At 51.7% G+C, this 16,865-nt stretch overlaps 1 protein-coding gene across 1 annotated transcript in view; it reads right to left on the bottom strand.

Moving 5' to 3' along the window:
• The window catches only part of HMCN2 (hemicentin 2), a 115,526-nt gene that overhangs the window by 30,897 nt on the left and 67,764 nt on the right, over positions 1 to 16,865 (bottom strand). The window contains exons 43-59 of the mRNA XM_032797657.2: positions 16,242 to 16,361; positions 15,681 to 15,842; positions 14,810 to 15,091; positions 14,029 to 14,196; positions 12,416 to 12,529; positions 12,016 to 12,102; positions 10,148 to 10,339; positions 9,549 to 9,722; positions 8,893 to 9,006; positions 6,995 to 7,137; positions 6,109 to 6,259; positions 5,392 to 5,610; positions 4,396 to 4,509; positions 3,328 to 3,515; positions 3,067 to 3,163; positions 1,493 to 1,654; positions 793 to 906 (exon numbers count right to left, since the gene is read on the bottom strand). Of these exons, the coding sequence (XP_032653548.1) occupies positions 793 to 906; positions 1,493 to 1,654; positions 3,067 to 3,163; positions 3,328 to 3,515; positions 4,396 to 4,509; positions 5,392 to 5,610; positions 6,109 to 6,259; positions 6,995 to 7,137; positions 8,893 to 9,006; positions 9,549 to 9,722; positions 10,148 to 10,339; positions 12,016 to 12,102; positions 12,416 to 12,529; positions 14,029 to 14,196; positions 14,810 to 15,091; positions 15,681 to 15,842; positions 16,242 to 16,361 (2,601 nt within the window). The remainder of the gene's footprint in view (positions 1 to 792; positions 907 to 1,492; positions 1,655 to 3,066; positions 3,164 to 3,327; positions 3,516 to 4,395; positions 4,510 to 5,391; positions 5,611 to 6,108; positions 6,260 to 6,994; positions 7,138 to 8,892; positions 9,007 to 9,548; positions 9,723 to 10,147; positions 10,340 to 12,015; positions 12,103 to 12,415; positions 12,530 to 14,028; positions 14,197 to 14,809; positions 15,092 to 15,680; positions 15,843 to 16,241; positions 16,362 to 16,865) is intronic.

Raw genomic sequence — 16,865 nt, 5'->3', positions numbered from 1 at the left:
AGGGAGACAAGAGGCTCTACTATTGCTGGATGATGGGGCAGTATATTTCCTACAAAGGGGAACAGTCTGCCCACAGAGAAATTCAAAGATCTCTAGGGAGCTAGCCTCCTCACGCAGGCGTATTTAGGACACACACTTCCATGTTTGCATGCCCCCCCCATACCACACAGAGGCTGTTCATGAAACACATGGACAGGGACAACTTTCCAAAGGAGGTCAGAGGCAGGCTGCAGCTGCACAAATGCATGCAAGTGCAAATCGTACACTTAACCCCTTGCAGGCCGTTGCATGCACAAATATTGCCAGGGGCAACTAAGCAAGCCCTGTGAAAATCTGGCCCAAAGGGATACAGCCTCCTTTCAAGCATAGGTATAACTCCCAAAGCACACTTGCTTTTAGAGATCCTGGCCTTGGGGGCAGCTGCCAAGGCATCAAGTTTCCAAACTAGTTACTAGCTGTAGCTGTGTGCAATCACAGTAGTTTGTGAATGCCTGGCCAGGCTGGCCCCTGTACAATAGTTACTATGTTACCTGGTGTTGGATAGGGAAGGTGCTGTCCAGTAGCTGCACCAGAACAGAAGCTACTGCTAGAACAGAGCTGGCCTGTGTCAAGCACAGACAGATGGGTCTCCACAGGAGCCAGAGGAGAGCCGAAGGCTCATGTGTGGCATCACATGCTCTGCTGCTAAATTGCAGCTTAAGTCCTGTTGATCTGACGGAACCAGAAAGGAAGAGGGGAAAGATGTTGGCCCACAGTGCACGAGACAGACCAGTCTCAAAGGCCTTTGCTCACCATAAACCCGGAGAAGAAAGAGCTTCTCATCTCTGCCGGCTGCATTCAGCGCCACACACGTGTACTTCCCCCCAATGGAAATCCGCACTCGAGGGATCTGTAGGATCTGAGAACCTGGAACAAGGAAAGGCCAAGCAGGCTGGGGCTCATTGCCCGGCTCCGTCCACGTGGCACCAAGTTAGCACCTGGCCACACCCACCCACCAGCCTGGTGCCCATGCTGCATCTGGATAGTCATACAAATCTCTCTCATGGCCCCGTCGAGCAGAACTGCTACTGAACTCAGTGGGAGACCCAGGCACAGAGAGGTCACAGGATACAGCCTCCAGTCCATCATAACAACAGGTCAGCTGCCAGGTCAGGGTTACTTTTCCATGTTGATTACAGGAAGTGATGAGAGAACTTTTCCAGCCTCATCCATCGGAGAGTGTCACAGAGGGGATCATCCACTCTGGCAACTCCAAGCTGGGATTCTCAAAACAACCTATGGGAGTCATCTCAATAGAAGTTGGTGCCTAAACCCCTTAGACTCCTTTGAAAATTCCAACCTTACACTCTCTGTATTCGGTATCAGTTTATTAAGTATGTTACTGGCGCTCTAAGAAATGTAACCTCCCATCAGGAAGCAGCCAGCCAGCTCTGGCAGGAAAGTCACTGGCTTATTAACCAGTCTGGGTTTTCACCTGCACAGCCATACGCACCTGGGATGAGGACAACCTCCTCGCTGAGTGGCAGGGTTTGGCCATCCTTGTACCATGTGATCTCGGCAGCGGGATGTGATTGGACATGGCATGTCAGGGAGAGGCTGCTATTGACGACAGCAGTGATGCTTTCGGGGTTTGCTCCCACTATCCTGGGTGGAACTGCTCCTCCCAAAATTAAAATGTGTTGATTAGAAATCTGCCCCCATTTATCCAGGTGCTGTCCATGCCGAGTGCTAACCAGCACTGCAGATACAGCAACAGGCAGCAAAAAGAGCTAGAGAGGAGAAAGGATTGGAGCTTGGACATATAAACAGCAGCCTGGAGGTAGCAGAGTGTGGAAGGCCAGAGAGACGGGAGCCCTGTCTGGACACTACACTCAGTGTAAAGAGAAGGCTATCGGGTCACGAACGTAAGAGTAAAAAGCTGCCCAAGGAGGAGGGAGCCAGTGTGAAATACAAACGCTACATGCTGACTTTATCCTCAGTCTCAGACCCGGGTTACCGGAACTGCTTGGAAAGTGGCACAACTTGGAAGATGCAGGGCCGGGGGAGAAAAGCAAGCACAGAACTGCATTCTGAATGGAGGGAAGCCGTTGTTATTACCCTAGCACCTAGAGGTTCCACCCAGGTCAGGTTCAGCGTGTTAGGGGCTGCGCACACGCAGTCTAAGGGTAGGGCTACACTGCAATCGTGGGGGGGAGTTGCAGCTTGCGTAGATACACCTGAGCTAGCTTTAGCACTGGGGCTGCGGCCATGTTCGCTTCAGCAGCTGCTGTACAAACGCACCTGAACTCCTAGGTAATGACTTGCAGCCTATCCTGTGCCGAAGAATGAGCTTCTGCAGCTTCACTGCTCTGGTACCTGAGCTAGCTAGATCAAAGGCAACTCACATGGGTCTACACAAGCCGCACTCGTGCCCCATGTAGACAGACCTTATGAAAAGGAACAACCCTGGCCCCCAAGGCTCATAGACCGTCAGGAACTATATGGAACAAGAGTTCAAAAAGCAGAAGGGTCCAAGCCTGCCTGCAAAAATCACACCAGTAAAACACGCAGTTGCAGCACCACATGTTCAACGGGTTCCCTGGGGGCCTGCCCAGACATTTGCACATGCATTTACCTGGTTTGTGTGTGCAATTGTAAGTGGACAATTTGGCACCCACATTTTTTGCAAACAGACTTTGAGCCTCCGTTTGTAAAAACGTGCTGCAATGTACCTCGATAAATATATCTGCTGGTTATAGCTACAGCTGTCCTCCTAGCTCAGATTTTCATAGGCTGTAGGATCTAGGCTCAGTCTTTTCAAAACCCATAATACTGCTTGTGCCTGACACGTGGCATCCTCCAGGATCCTTAAGTCTGCCTCCCTGGGTGGTGCTTTAAGCACCTGCTAAGGAGATAAGGGAGAAAAATGGGATGGATGGAGAAAGAGAAGGTTCGGGATAAACTCATCAAGAGAGTGATGAGCTACTGGGTGTCTGGGTAGATAAATTATTGGAGGACTCAAGGGGCTGACCAAGAAGGAATCGGACAATGGACCAATCTGGAGAAGGGTCCACTTGAATTACTCACCCAGAACTGTGAGAGCAAAGCGCTTCTCTGTAGAGCCTTCCCGATTCTCTGCCACACACACATAGCTGCCAGTGTCTGCCACCTGTACTGAAGCCACCTGCAAAGGGAAAGCAAGATCCCTGCTGAGAGGGCTAGGAGTCGTCACAGGCACTCACCAGTGGAGTCAGAGCAACAGCCAAAGAAGCTGCACTAACACCTCCAACAGTGGGTGTTTTCTGCCACTTTTCACCCACTGCAGAGCCTGCTGGACACGACACCCACCTGCAGGAGCCTGCCATCCTCCAGGAGCTGGTGCCGGGGGCTGGTGGTGAAGGGCAAGTCATTGTGGAGCCAGGTAATTGCAGGCTCTGGGTTCCCAGTGACTTCACACTTCATGTGGGCTGTGCTGTTAGCAATCACTGTCACCTCTTCCACCAACTCTTCCATATTCCCCTGAATAACGGGGGCAGCTGGGGACAGAAGAGAACCGGTCAGATATGGGCTGCTCATCTCTCAGCCCTCCTAGCTAGGGAGGAGAAGTCTGACCCAGGCCTCCCTCTCAAGGGAGGGAGCACCAGGGCAGGGTCTCAACAGTCTCCATCCTTCAATGCCCCTTCATTCTCCCACCTCCCACTCACTTCCCACTTCCCATGATCTGATTTCACTTTGCTCCTTGCTGCTATCCTAAGCTTCTGCAGTTCAGTCGCCTGCCCTCTCTGTTGTCAGGGAGAGCGTGGTGCCACTGTGATGTAGCTTCAGAGCTGGGAAATGAACCCAGGAGTCCTGGCTCCCAATACCCTGCTCTAGCGAGGAGGCACCACTATCTCGGATATGCAAGTGTGACAAGAGCTCAAGGCTTCTCTAACCCGCAGGGAACGTCTCGGTTGTAGGTGTGTCCAGCTGCTAGCAATACAAATCATTATTTATTATGTGCTCCCCACCGGCCTCTCCCGCCCTTGGCAGGCGTCCCAGGGAGCGATCTCTGAGCCAGCCCATGGCACTCACATCAGGTCACATCCCTTCTGCAGACAATGACTGAGACTGATGCTCTTCCAAGAGAACCTGAGTATCAAGAGCTCGGGGACGGGGCCAGATTTTGCCGTCCACGCACCAAAGAAATACAACGTTATGGGCACCACCTGCAAGGGTTTGCCAGCTCCTGAAGGGAGTTGCCTCGACTGCTCAGCCCAGCTGCAGGGCTGGGGTGGGCAGAAGATCTAGGGGAGGGAGGCAGCTCCTCAAGATCATTCAGGGTCCTGTGTGGCTCTGGCTTTCTGTTGGGACTCAGAGGCAATGACCTGTCACTTTTACATCCCCTTGGCCCCATGATGTCTTCCCCTGGATACTCACACAGCACCAGCAGTTCGTAGTGCAGCCAGTCCTCTCCTGCCTCATTGGCTGCCTGGCACGTGTATCTCCCAGCATCCTTGGCTCTGACTGCAGGGATCTGCAGGATACGTCCCCCTGCCAGGCAACAGAGAGTTAGGGGGGAGGACAGCAATGGCTCCTAGGAAACCACTGTTCTCCTAGTGAGATAATTAAAGCTGTGAGCTGCTTTGTGCGCAGGATGGGGTCAGCGAACCTCCATCGATAGATATGTTCTCAGTGCTGCTTACGGACTCATTCTGGCAGCAGAATGGGCCGTGCCCTCCCGCAACATCCTCTCTGGCAAAGCTAATGGGTCTGGGCCCAAGGGCAGTAGAACCTGCTGGGGGCACGCTCATGTCTCCAGCCCCTCTGGAGCGCTCAGAAGGATGTCGTAACGAGGGAGGAGGAGGCAGCCAGTTGAAAAGGGCAACACAGCAAGCTAGGAAGCAGGGCAGGCAGACGGCCAGAGAGATCCCCACTGGGGAGACAGTCACGTTTCCAATGCTTGTCCCTACACCGTTCCTGTTGCTGCTGTCATACATTTCAGGGACATTAACAGAGCCGTAGGAGGCTTCCTGAACATCTGGCACCAGAGCAGGCGTGCGCCATTTGGCACATCCAGCAGTACAGGAAGGGCATCCCCCCAGTGCACCTAGCACGTCCCATAGTACAGCAGACGTACATCACCTGGGTACGCTGGAAGATCCGGCAACACAGACATTGGTGTACTTTAGCTGAGCACACCTGAAACATCTGGCAGCCAGGGTGGTGCGCTCCCAAATCTGGAATGTGCGTTAGCACAGCAGATGTGCATCACCTGGGCACATCTGGCATACTGTAGCTGGCCAGGCCTAGACTGCCCAGGAACCTGGCAAGTGCTCTCTATCTGGAATGCCTAGCAGCTGTCGAGTAGCTAAATGAAGCTTTCAGCATTGTCTGCCCACACCGAAGTTTGCATCGATAAGCCAAGCTTGTTACCTAACAATACTAAAACCCCCTCCGCAGTGGAGAGGGGCTCTCCATCCTTGTACCAGGTGAGTTTCGGGGGTGGGATGGCATTCGTGTCACAGTACAGGGAAGCCGGGCTGTTGACTGTCACCCCCCAGTGCTCCGTCATCTTTCCGTCCTGGTCTTCCTCCTGGTAGTGGATCTGGAAGGCTGTGCTGGGATTTCCCTGTCTCTGGAACAGGGGGGGCACTGAAAAAGAGCAAGCAGCAGCAATCAATGCATACTGGGGAAAAGACCCAACAGACACATAGTCAGCCAGCAGGGGCAAGCAGATCCAGGTGGAGGGATTAGCCAAACAGCTTAGCTGTGGGAAGTATTCTCGCCTAGTCCCCCGAAAAGCACTCTCTGGACACGCGGGTGGCTGCATACTGGGAAGGGGTAGGGGCTGCCTGTTGCTGTTCTAGATCCACTGGGATTCTCAACCCATTTCTGCTCCTTTTGTGCCTCTCCCAGCTGAGGTCAGAATCTGGCCTCAAATGAAAGCTACTTAGGCCCTTTGGGCTCCACCTGAACATGGGATCTCACTGCATGGTGGGTGAAATAACACCACTTCCACAGTGACTATTCCCTTCCCCCCTCTTTTAGCGCTCCACTTCCTGCCTTCCAGGGGCTCAGCCCCCTTACGCCTTCTGCTCCCAGACTCTCATTTGCAGCTGTGTGACCAGCGGCTCCGGGAGAGAAACTCGCCTTGAATATGCACGTTGAAGTCCTTATCGTCTTCGCCCACTGGGTTGGTGGCGATGCAGGTGTAGCGCCCCAAATCCGAGACACGGGCAGGACTGATCCGAAGAAGCTGCCCCTCGCTGAGAACCTGGAGATGGCTGTCACTCTCCAAGAGCTGGCGAGGAGACACCCAGAACAAGGATGTGGGGGAGGAGGAGGAGAAGGCAGAGTTAAACCTTTCTCATGGTGATTAAATGCCAAGTTCGAAGCCTGGAAAACAGTCACAGGAAAATACAAAATCCAGACCCCAAGCTTTACAAATGGTGCCTTCCTCTCCCAGCCAGCTGGAAACTGCTCTTCATTCACCAATAGATACCTGGCTATTAATCATCAGAGGGTTTCATTGCCTTAAATAAGCACATTATTTCATGAGAATCAGTGTAGAGATCCTGAATCTGAATGAACACAGAGTAAAGAATTACCCTTCCCTGCCTGCTCTCATGGCATAAATGGCTGGCGGCAGCCCAGGAGAGAGAGCACACCCTCTCAGGGACCAATAAGGGGGCTGTTTTGGTTGTATTTCTAGGCATCATTAGGCAACTGACCGTGCCCAACTGCTGTGCAGCTCCCTGCTCTAACAGGGGCTGGCCAGGTTGTCACGTGTCCGCCGTCTCCTTTGGACTCCAGAAACCTGATCAAATGAGAACAGCTGCCCAGGATGAAAACAGCCCGTCATGATGGGGGAACTCCCCAGCCTTCCCCACTGCAGTCCAATTGATCCTGGCCCACTGAAGTCCATTGGTCCCCTCCCCTTGGCTGTGCCTTTGGAAGGCTCCAGTCTCTTTAGAAATGGTTATGAGTTTTCACTAGCGACACTGGCGATTTCCTGCCTTTTCTTTAGCAACCTCACCTGCCCATCCTTGTACCACTGTATGGTCGGCTTGGGCACAGCCCAGGACTCGCACTCCAGCGTCAGGGTGCCGTTCACCTTGGTTTTCACCTCCTTCATAGCAAATTCCCCCAAAGCATGATCTTTGGCAATCCAAGGAGGAACTAAGAGCCACGACACATGAATACAATCAGGACAAGAGAACCATCTCCCTCCGCGCCTGCCCTTTGGTCTAGCCATACGGGCACCGTGATGCTGGGACACCAGCTGACCGCTCACACCAAGGCCTCACTGAGCACTGACAAATGCATAGCTGGAAACCAGTCGGCTCATCTGTGTGCTAGTACTGTTTAAATAGATATTAGAGTTATGAGAATGCGTTCAGACTTTATGAAATGCTTCTAGGATGCTGCGTGTATTAATCTGACTTAGAACATCTGTACCCTGTGTTCGAAGGTGATATTTACGTGTTTGCTCTGTGACTATAGAAGTGTTTGCTTTAAAACCGTAACCCCCCCCCTCCCCCCCCGCAACCAGTCAGGAGAGAAATATTCCCCAGTGTGAAACGCTAGTGACCAGAAGAGCTGTCATCTCCTCTCCAACAAAAGAAGATCCATAGACACCAGAGAAGCTATTTTGAAACAGCGGGGGGTAAAAGACTGTTGAGTGTCCCCCAACACCGATGAAGAGGAGACAAAACACTCATCCCATCAGCTCGAGCTCTGGAGGGAAGGGAATAAAACTCCCTGTCAAGAAGAAATTGTTATCCCTGTGCTGCTTGGACTGCAGGGAGAGGGCAAGATTTCCAAGCACAAGCTAAACAGCCGGGGATCTCTTGCTTGGGTTACCCCTAAAGGACATATAGAACTTGCACATTACAGCAGCTTCCAAGACTAACTCATTTGTGGGTGTATGTTTACCTACTTTAACCTTGTAAACAGCTCATGTCTTTTTCCTAGTTAATAAACCTCTAGTTAGTTTATTATAGGATTGACTACAAGCATTGTCTTTGGTGAGAGATCTAGGGTGCACTCCACCTGGGGTAAGCAACGGGCCCTTGGGACTGGGAGTAACCTGAATATTGTGATTTTTACTCTAAGGGATCATCTATCGCAAAGGGAAGCTTGCCTAGGTGACAAGATAGATCAAAGTACCCAAGGGACTGTCTGTGACTCTGTGGTTAGGCTGTTTTAGTGCCTGAGGAGTTTACATTTGATGCTTGGATGGTGAAATCTAATTATAGAACATACAACCAGTCTGGGCTTTGTGCCCTGGCTTGCAAAAGTCTGCGCTGAGGCTGGGACCCATGTTTGTGAGCTACTCCAGACAGCCTGGCTGGCACATACCTGTGCTGCAGGTGCGCAGCAACAGCCAGCCAGCCAGCGAGGAGTGCCAAGGAGAACCCTGCCTCAAGGAGCACAAGGCAAAGCAAATACAAGTCAGTGCAAAAGAAACCCACAGCTCTGCTGCCAGGAGGGAGGGCTCTTTGGAAGGGATTGGAAGGCAGAGGTTTAACATAAGCTGAGATAGAGCCTGCTGCAGCACATGGGGTGGGCAATACCTTGAGTGGGAGCAGGAGACAAAGGGAGCGACCAGGAGGGAAGGGGGGGCATTGCTACTGGACATAAACAGCCCCCTCTCAGTGCACAGGGAACGCTGATCCAGCTCAGGTAGGACATACCCCCAAGAGCAACAGGAGAAGGACATGCAGGGAGTTTTAGCAAAGGGCATCTAGGGCAGGATCCTTTCTTGGGCTAAAATGTTCATATCATAAAAGCTGCGGCTCCGTCTGGCACATGGAACACGCATGTGACAGAAGGAAAAGAAGCTGCTGTGGGACAGGTCTGAGCAGTAGTTGGCAGTAATAACGGAAACATGGGACCTTGGCAAAGCTCTTTAGAGAGGGACTTCATACATACCAAGGACCCTGACTTCATAGCTCTTCACAGCCTCCCCGAGCTCATTGGTGACGATGCAGGTGTACCTGCCCGCATCCTCTTGCCGGGCATTCAGAATCTGAAGCCCTCGGCCACCTGGTCAGGGAAAAGGATTCTCCGTAATGGCGCCTACAGCAGCTCTTAGTCACTCCATTAAGAAATAAGTAGGTGAATCATCCCGACTAGTAATCCCTGGCTCAAACACAACACAGCGCAGGGTGTGAAAAGAGCAGATATTCCCCAGGAATTGTGGCTACCTGTCCACACACAGCATGAGCAGCAGCAAAGCACCTTCCTCAGAGGGCCCCGCTGACATGCCTCAAGTCTGAGCTGCAAAGGTCATGTCTGCAGCACAGCCTCCACGCCTATAAAATCACTGGTGTCGCGCTGGCACAGCTCCCGCAGGCACCAGCTGAGATGATGGGTTTGGGAACATCAGCACCTATCCAGTAAGAACACGGTCCAAGACCTCATCCCCCACCCAGGCCAGAGAACCCTGGTCACACAATCGCCCTGGACCGGACACAGATGCGAAAGGCTCCATATCCAGTCCCTAGTCCATGTGACCAATCAGGAAGCAGTTACATGAAGTCAACAATGATTCTGAGCAACCACATTCACTGAAATTGATACGTTACCAGGGAGCAACCGGGCGTTTGTGGAAGCTTGGAAAGGAACCTCGTCCTTCAGCCAGGTGATGGTGGGGGAAGGGTAGGCCAGGGCCTCACAGGGCAGGGATACTGGGTTATTGATCACTACGGTAACATCGTCCGTGGCACCCTCGTGGCTCGTCCCAGGAAACATGGGACTAACTATGGGAAAAACAGAGATCGTAATTGAATGGAGAGAGAGAGAAAATGTATCCAATTTCCATCACAGCTGAGACTTTCCACCACTTCACTCCGCCCATCAGAGTGTGCAGCACTCAGCTCCTCCGGCTGACAGCTGGTCGAGCGAGGACTAAAACGCCCGGTGCAGACAGAACCTCAAGCGCTGATGTAAAAAAAAAAATCTCTGGGGCCAGTTCTACTCCGCCCAGCACCAGTGGAAGGGAAATAAGTCCTAGATCACAATGGCCAGGGAAAACGTACCAATGGCCACAGTTAAACACTCATTGCTAACGTCTTCATCGGAAACAGGGATACGACCATTCCTCTGGCTCAACAAATTGCTCAAAGGCCCTGACCCTGCAGGGTGCTGGGAACTTCTTGCTAAAAGGTAGGTGCTCCGTACTTACCTAGAACACTAAGCAGATAGTGTTTGGTTTTATCAGCCACGGCATTGGAGGCCACGCAGGAGTAGCGGCCAGCGCTGGAAACGGTGGTTTGGTTTATCTGGAAGACAGATCCGTCTGGGGATATGTAATAGGCGTCTCTGCTTAGCAAAGGGCTGCCATCTTTTAACCAACTGATCTCCGGCTTGGGATTGCCTGTATGGTGAAAGGGAAAAGAGGTTTAAAAAAAAGCACGACTCGGCCTTTGCTGAAGTTTGTCTCACATATGCTCAGCTGTGCTGGAGTGAGCCAGACCAGACCTGGAACCTGGAGCACAGCTCTGAAATGCTTTCCCTCCAGCCACGCTAGGGTTTAAGAAGAGAGCCTCAGCAACTGGCAGAGAGTGCTGGATAAGCTGCAAGAGCAATGGGGATAAACTGGCCCTGTGTAAATTCAGGCTGGGAGGTTGTCAACCATCGGAGCAGTTAAATTCTGGGACAGCCTCCCAGTAGAAGCAGTGGGGACAAACAACTGAGCAAGTTTTAAGATGGGTCTTGATAAGCATACGAATGGGATTGTATGATGCAGATAGAAGGGATTGGACCAATCCAAGAGGTCTCTTCCAGACCTACATATGGCCAAGAGGTTTCACTATGATGAGGCAGGTGCTCCCATCTCTACCTTACCCCGGTATCTAAGTTTCATCCTGATAAATGGTCCCAAGTGCCATATTCCATCTCTTGCCCTGGAATAGAGGGATCAGCTCCCTGAAGAGTTAATGAACATGTGTCTTCCCCTGTTTGTTATCAGGGGAAAGAAGAAAAAAGTGTGGCAGCAGGATGGTGGCTCTATCCAGGCATTGCCAATGCAGCCAGCTTTGCAGGACACGGGAGCCCAGGATAAAGGCAAGTTATTTTCCCTAATGGGAAAAAGAACTCAAATGCACATGGATGGCTAAGTCGCTTAAAAAGAGCCTACCCCTTGCTTAGATGCTGGGCAGCAAAATGATGATTTATTCCATTTGGGTGTGACATCACCGTGGTGTCATCACTGCGCCTTGTCCAGAGAAATAAAAATTGTCTCATGTGGGCACAGAGGGGGCTGGGAAAAAGCAGCAATTTATCACCTATCCTCCACGTAAGAAATCCGAAGGGAAATCTAGCTCCCTGCCCTGCTCTGATGGCTAGCAAAGACAGGTCGTCCTGCAGCTTCAGCTAGAACAAGGTCGGCAGCAAATGTTCTCCCTAGGCCCGCAATCCAAATCCCGCTCCAGATCGCCAGGAATCCAGGCTAGGGACCAGCAGCTCCTCAGCTGATCTCTGATGTTGCGCCAGCACATACCCGAATCGAAGCCCGGGGGTGCTTCACAGGCAGAGGCACAGAAGAGAGGAATGTGTGGAGGAGGTGGAGGGGTATGAGGAGGCTGTCCTGAAAACGCAGACAACTCTTATTTCAAGTCCCTTTGGTGACCTCATTTGAAAGCCATGCACTTTTTCGTTAGGAGTAATTAATGTAAATGGGACAGACTCACATCATGCAGAGGTCAGGTGAGTATTTTTTTTTTAATCATCTGTATTATGGTAAAGCCCACAGTCTGCGATTGAGATTGAGGTCTCATTGCACTAGGTGCTGTGCAAACACATAATAAGAGACAATCCCCCACCCCGAAAGAGCTTACAGTGTAATCGGACAAAAGGTCACAGGGAGGGGAAGCTACTTGCCCAACGTCACGCAGCAAGTCAGTGGCAGAGGTAGGAATAGAAGCCAGGTCTCCTGTGTCCCAGTCCTATCCACTAGGCCACATATCTCGTCTTTACATCTCGATTACCCACCCAAAGCACTACAGTTAAAACCACCTCTTGCTTTTCCCAGCCAGGACCTGTGATACTCACCTGCGGCTACGCAGGACCAGCTGACTGACCGACCCTCAGGCACTTGAACTCTGTCTTCCTCGCCCGCGTTCTCGATGCTGGGAGGAACTAGAAAGCCAAAGAGAGAGAGAGGAAGACAGGATGATTCTCTCGCCAGGAGTCTGACCACACCAAGACAGACAAGAAACCACTTTCTAGCCACCTAGAGCAAAGGATTTGGGGATTGTCGTACATGAAGGGCCATATCCCAAGGGCCTATGTGACTGCAGCACTTAGCTTCTCCTCTATGTCAGAGAATCCGCCTTAGAAACCTTGTAACAGGCAGAGCTTTAAAAACCAAGGGGACAGAGGAAATGGTGACAGGTCCCAGAGCAATAACTCAGGTATCTACAGTATTTCTGACCCAGTGCTTCGTCCTTACCTAGGACCTCCACACTGAAATCCTTCCTAGCTTTCCCAGCCGCATTGCTAGCTACGCAGGAATAGAGGCCTCCATCTTGGGCTCGCATGTGCGTCAGCCTCAGAATCCATCCACCTGGAAATAAAAGGGAAAAGCCACAGTGGCAAAGAATAAAGAAATGGCATTACCAGTGACAACACCCTGGTCCAGAGCTTCTGCCCTGTCCTAGCAAGTCTCCGACATCGCCTGAGCTGGCCTGTCCGAGCTCTCTCATTCACTCATCCCCGCAGCATCAGGGCACATTCCTCAGGTCTACAAGGACATTCCTCACAAAGCAACAAAGAGTCCTGTGGCACCTTATAGACTAACAGACGTATTGGAGCATAAGGTATCCATCCACGAAAGCTCATGCTCCAATACGTCTGTTAGTCTATAAGGTGCCACAGGACTCTCTGTCGCTTTTTACAGATCCAGACTAACACAGCTGCCCCTCTGATCCTTTCCTCACAAGTAGCAATTCAGACCACATAGAGGGCAGGTCTATCCTACAAATACAACCAAGGGTCTCTCTCCGTATAGCTTCAATCTCCATAGCAACTAGGAACTGAATACTGGGTTGGGATGGCAGGGCAGGCCAGTGAAGGCCAGTGACAGATTACCACACTCTGGGAGCAAGGAGGGAGTAGGGAAGAGACCATCTCTCTCCAAGTCTCAATTCCCTCCTTAAGCTGCTCCCAGGGCAGCTGCTCCTTAAGGTTTGTCTTCACTAGGGAACAGGCAGCATTTACAACAAGAGAGCGACCCCAGCAGGAAGCCCTAGCGGAGACAAGGCAGGAGTTAGTGGAGCTGGCTGAGGTAACCCTGAGTGTGTGAGGGAGGGGGCTAGGGGTTATTCTGACTGGCCACATTGAGCCAAAGCTAGCACTTGCCAAGTCTCCATTAGGATAGCTGTCTTCTCAGAAAGAACACACCCTTCGGTCCTGGTGGGGATGTAGCCATCATGAGGACAACTTGTCATTGGAAAAGTCAATCTCACTCCCAGGGGTGAAATTAGCAGAAAATCCTGTCACTGCTGAATGAGTCAGGCAGCTAAAACCCTGTGCACCAGTTTGAACGCTGAGTGGTGATTAGACCTCCCTCCTTCCCCACCCTCTCCTCCACCCTGGTATCTCTGGTGCTTTCCAGGGAAAAGCTGCTAACTCTCTGGCAGAGATGTCAGAGGATGCTTGGAAGCATTAAGAGCATCTACACTCCCTGTCACTTCCACTCACAAACCACATATTTGCTTTTATTTCTTAGAGACATTTTCAGTGGGATTCTGCCCAACCCCAAGTGACTCCCAGAGACATTGGCTGAGTAAGCCAAGAAACCACAGCCTGGCAGTTACTTACAGGCTCCTAACTGTGGAGTGTGATTGTCTAAGGGCTTGTCTATGTAGGGAAATTGACCAAACTCACTATGGTGGAATAAGCTATTTGCCAATAGCTATTCCGGGGTAGCTCCCTGCGTTATTCCATGAGCTATCCCAAAGCAGCCATTGCACCATAGCTCTTCTGGTCAATTTCCCCTGAGGTCCAAGGTTGCCAGCCAGTCAGAATAAACCTCCCAGCAATGATCACTCATTAATGCCTCACCTGACAACAGGCGTGTGCGCTCGTTGGGGACGATGGGTGAGTTCTCCCAGGACCAGCTGACTGTTGGGGGCGGGGTGCCCGAGGCCTCGCAGATGAGAGTTAGGGTGCCATGCAAAGAGACAGTGACATTGGTCACTGACCCTGGTCCCCTAATGAGCTCAGGGGGAACTAGAGAGACAAAGGGATGATCTTTCATTTACAAAGCAGTCTCCACAGAAGCAGGAAAATAAGCAAATGGCGGCCCTAGGAAATCCAGCTTATCCCTGCCTTCAAACTATGTACCCATGTTCAAAACAGGGGGACAAAGAGGTAGCCCAGAAAATATGCCTGCCTCCATGGTGCCTTCAGGACTCAGATCTGTGCCACAGAGCAGCTCACTGTGAATGTAGCTGCCAATCTATCTACACATCCAAATGTGAGTTTACAAGGGTGACAAGTGCACACGCAGCCAGACAGGTGACCCAACTCCCCAGAGGAACTCGACAGGTTGAAAGCTTGGTCCATACAGTCCAGAGAAAGCAGATAACTTTGGCTCCTTGTCGCTCACCCCATCATTTAACCCCCCTGCCATTAGCTGCTGGGGTGGCTATTGCAGTAACAATGCCTAGAGCTTACACAGAACTTTTCACCCTGGCTAATATTATCTCATCCTCACACCTAATGTCCTATGACGTGCATGGTGGAACTTCCCAATGCATCACCTTTCTCCTGACCCCCACTCTCAGACACCTCACTCCCAAGGTCCCAGAAACAACAGCAGAGCTGCTGCCCACATCCTTACCATGCACAGCAAGATCAAATGTCCTCTCCACCTGTCCAACTGCATTCGCTGCTAGGCAGGTGTAGCGGCCCGCATGGATGACCTGCACCCTCTGAATATGCAGCTTCCACCCCTGCTCCTGAAGAAGAAACGCTTCCCCATTAACCACAGGCTGCCCATCTTTCATCCACGTGACTGTTGGCTGCGGTGATCCCCCGGCTTCACATTCTAGCGTAATCTCACCAGCCTTGGCCACGGAAATCTTCTTTGGGGCTTCGCCGCTGCCTTTGATCACTGGCAGAACTGCAGGGGAGAAGAGCACAAGGCAGAGATACTGCACTGACCTGTTGGGATTCAACTCCTTCTGGGTCTTCTGCAAGAGGACATTAACTGCAGCAAGCGAAGGACAGTTATAAGCCGTGCCGAGTATTAATGCAATCCAGACTCTGGGGTAGGGTTCACTGACCACCAGCTGTCTTTAAATACTCAAAACCACAGAGTTACTTTGGACCAGCGGCTCCCAAAGATTGCCCAGCTGAACCCACGCTGGCTGTTTGCCAGGAACCCAAGAGCAGCGCCTAGTTTTGCAGATCATAGCTGCCCTCCTCAGCAGGGAGCTGTAGACTGCAAAGACCATAGGTCCAGCATTCCAAGTCTTACCTGGCCACTTGGATGAAGATGGAGCATGGCATGCTGGGACATGGAGTCTCCGAGGGCCACATCTTGACAGTAGAAATGAGAGAAGCTCTATGCTCCATTCAGCCACTCGCGCTCCCCAAAACCACTAACGGCGACTGACTTACACAGGAGATCTTACTGTTACTCTCTACCCAGAGATTCAACTCCCTGTAGTATAAAACCTCCCTCCTCCCACAGCACCTCTCCGACTCACCATCCACCTCCAGCCAGTGCTCCCTTCTGCTGCTGCCCGCCACGTTGCTGCACTCACAGGCGTAAGATCCCTCATCTGCCGTCTGCACCTTGCCGATGTACAGCAGCCTCCCCCCTGCGGAGATACGTTTGGGGTGCCCGAGCTCCAAGGCAAGGGGCATACCTGGATGATGGAGTGGGGGAAGAAAACACATCTCCCCTGAGACTCCTGGCAGCACGAGCTCCCAGGCACACTGTCCTACAGAAGGTCGGATGGTGGTTACACTGAAGTGCCTGCTTCTTCCCATGGAGACAAACCCATGATTGCTTCTGAGTCAGATGCAGCCTTTCCAAAAGTGGCATCATCTCCTCCCAGCCACAAAGAAGCCGCAGGAGCGAGCCAACACAAGTCTAAGTAGGTTTAAATCAATGTGTATCTTTGGCTCTGAAATCCAGCCTGGGACCATCTAGCCCACTGGCTCAGAACCATGCTGTCTAGCTGGTTGGACTAACACTGCAGATCTGGTAGCCCTCCTAGGTGACATCCACTTGGGGAGGAGCCAAGATATTAACACAGTCCTACCGTCTTTCTCCCAGGTGAGGGTGGGGAAGGGGATCCCGCTGCACTCGCAGGACAGGCTGATGGACTGTCCCTCCATCACAGACAGGGCAGCAGGCTCTTCAGAGGAGAATGAGGGGGGAACTGCACAAGACCAAAGAAGGGTATAACTGAGTGCAAGGGACATCAGACATGCGACAGAAGCAGTGGTATGTGATGCCAGCTAGCGTCCCAGAGGACTTAGCTCTGTTTGCTACTTCTCTGGCTTACAGGAAGTGGGTTTGGCCAAAGAAGAACAACGAGAAACATGTGACCCCTGTCTATTGCCCCGATGGGAAACCAACCTGCCCAGCATCACAAACATTTAATCGCACATGCCACTGTCAGTCACACAGTCTTGCAATTTTGATCCATGTGGAAAGAATGATTTCAACTTTCCAGCTATTAAAAACCAGCAGTATTCTCAGTCATACAACTCTCCTACAGCATGACAGTATAGAGAGCATACTGTGTCAGCCATGGGGTTAAAGAACATTCAGACTGGCCAGCCACACTCTTACAGACAGGGCAGGCAGCATTGCCAAGCACTAAGGTAGCCTGACATTTCCCATTATAAGACCCTGTTTTCAGTTGCTTAAAACTTTGCCA

Source organism: Chelonoidis abingdonii, chromosome 24 (assembly GCF_003597395.2).
Source record: "Chelonoidis abingdonii isolate Lonesome George chromosome 24, CheloAbing_2.0, whole genome shotgun sequence".
Taxonomy (NCBI): Eukaryota; Metazoa; Chordata; order Testudines; family Testudinidae; genus Chelonoidis; species Chelonoidis abingdonii.
Note: the sequence above shows the minus strand (reverse complement) of the source record. Positions and strands in the feature narration are given on the sequence as shown.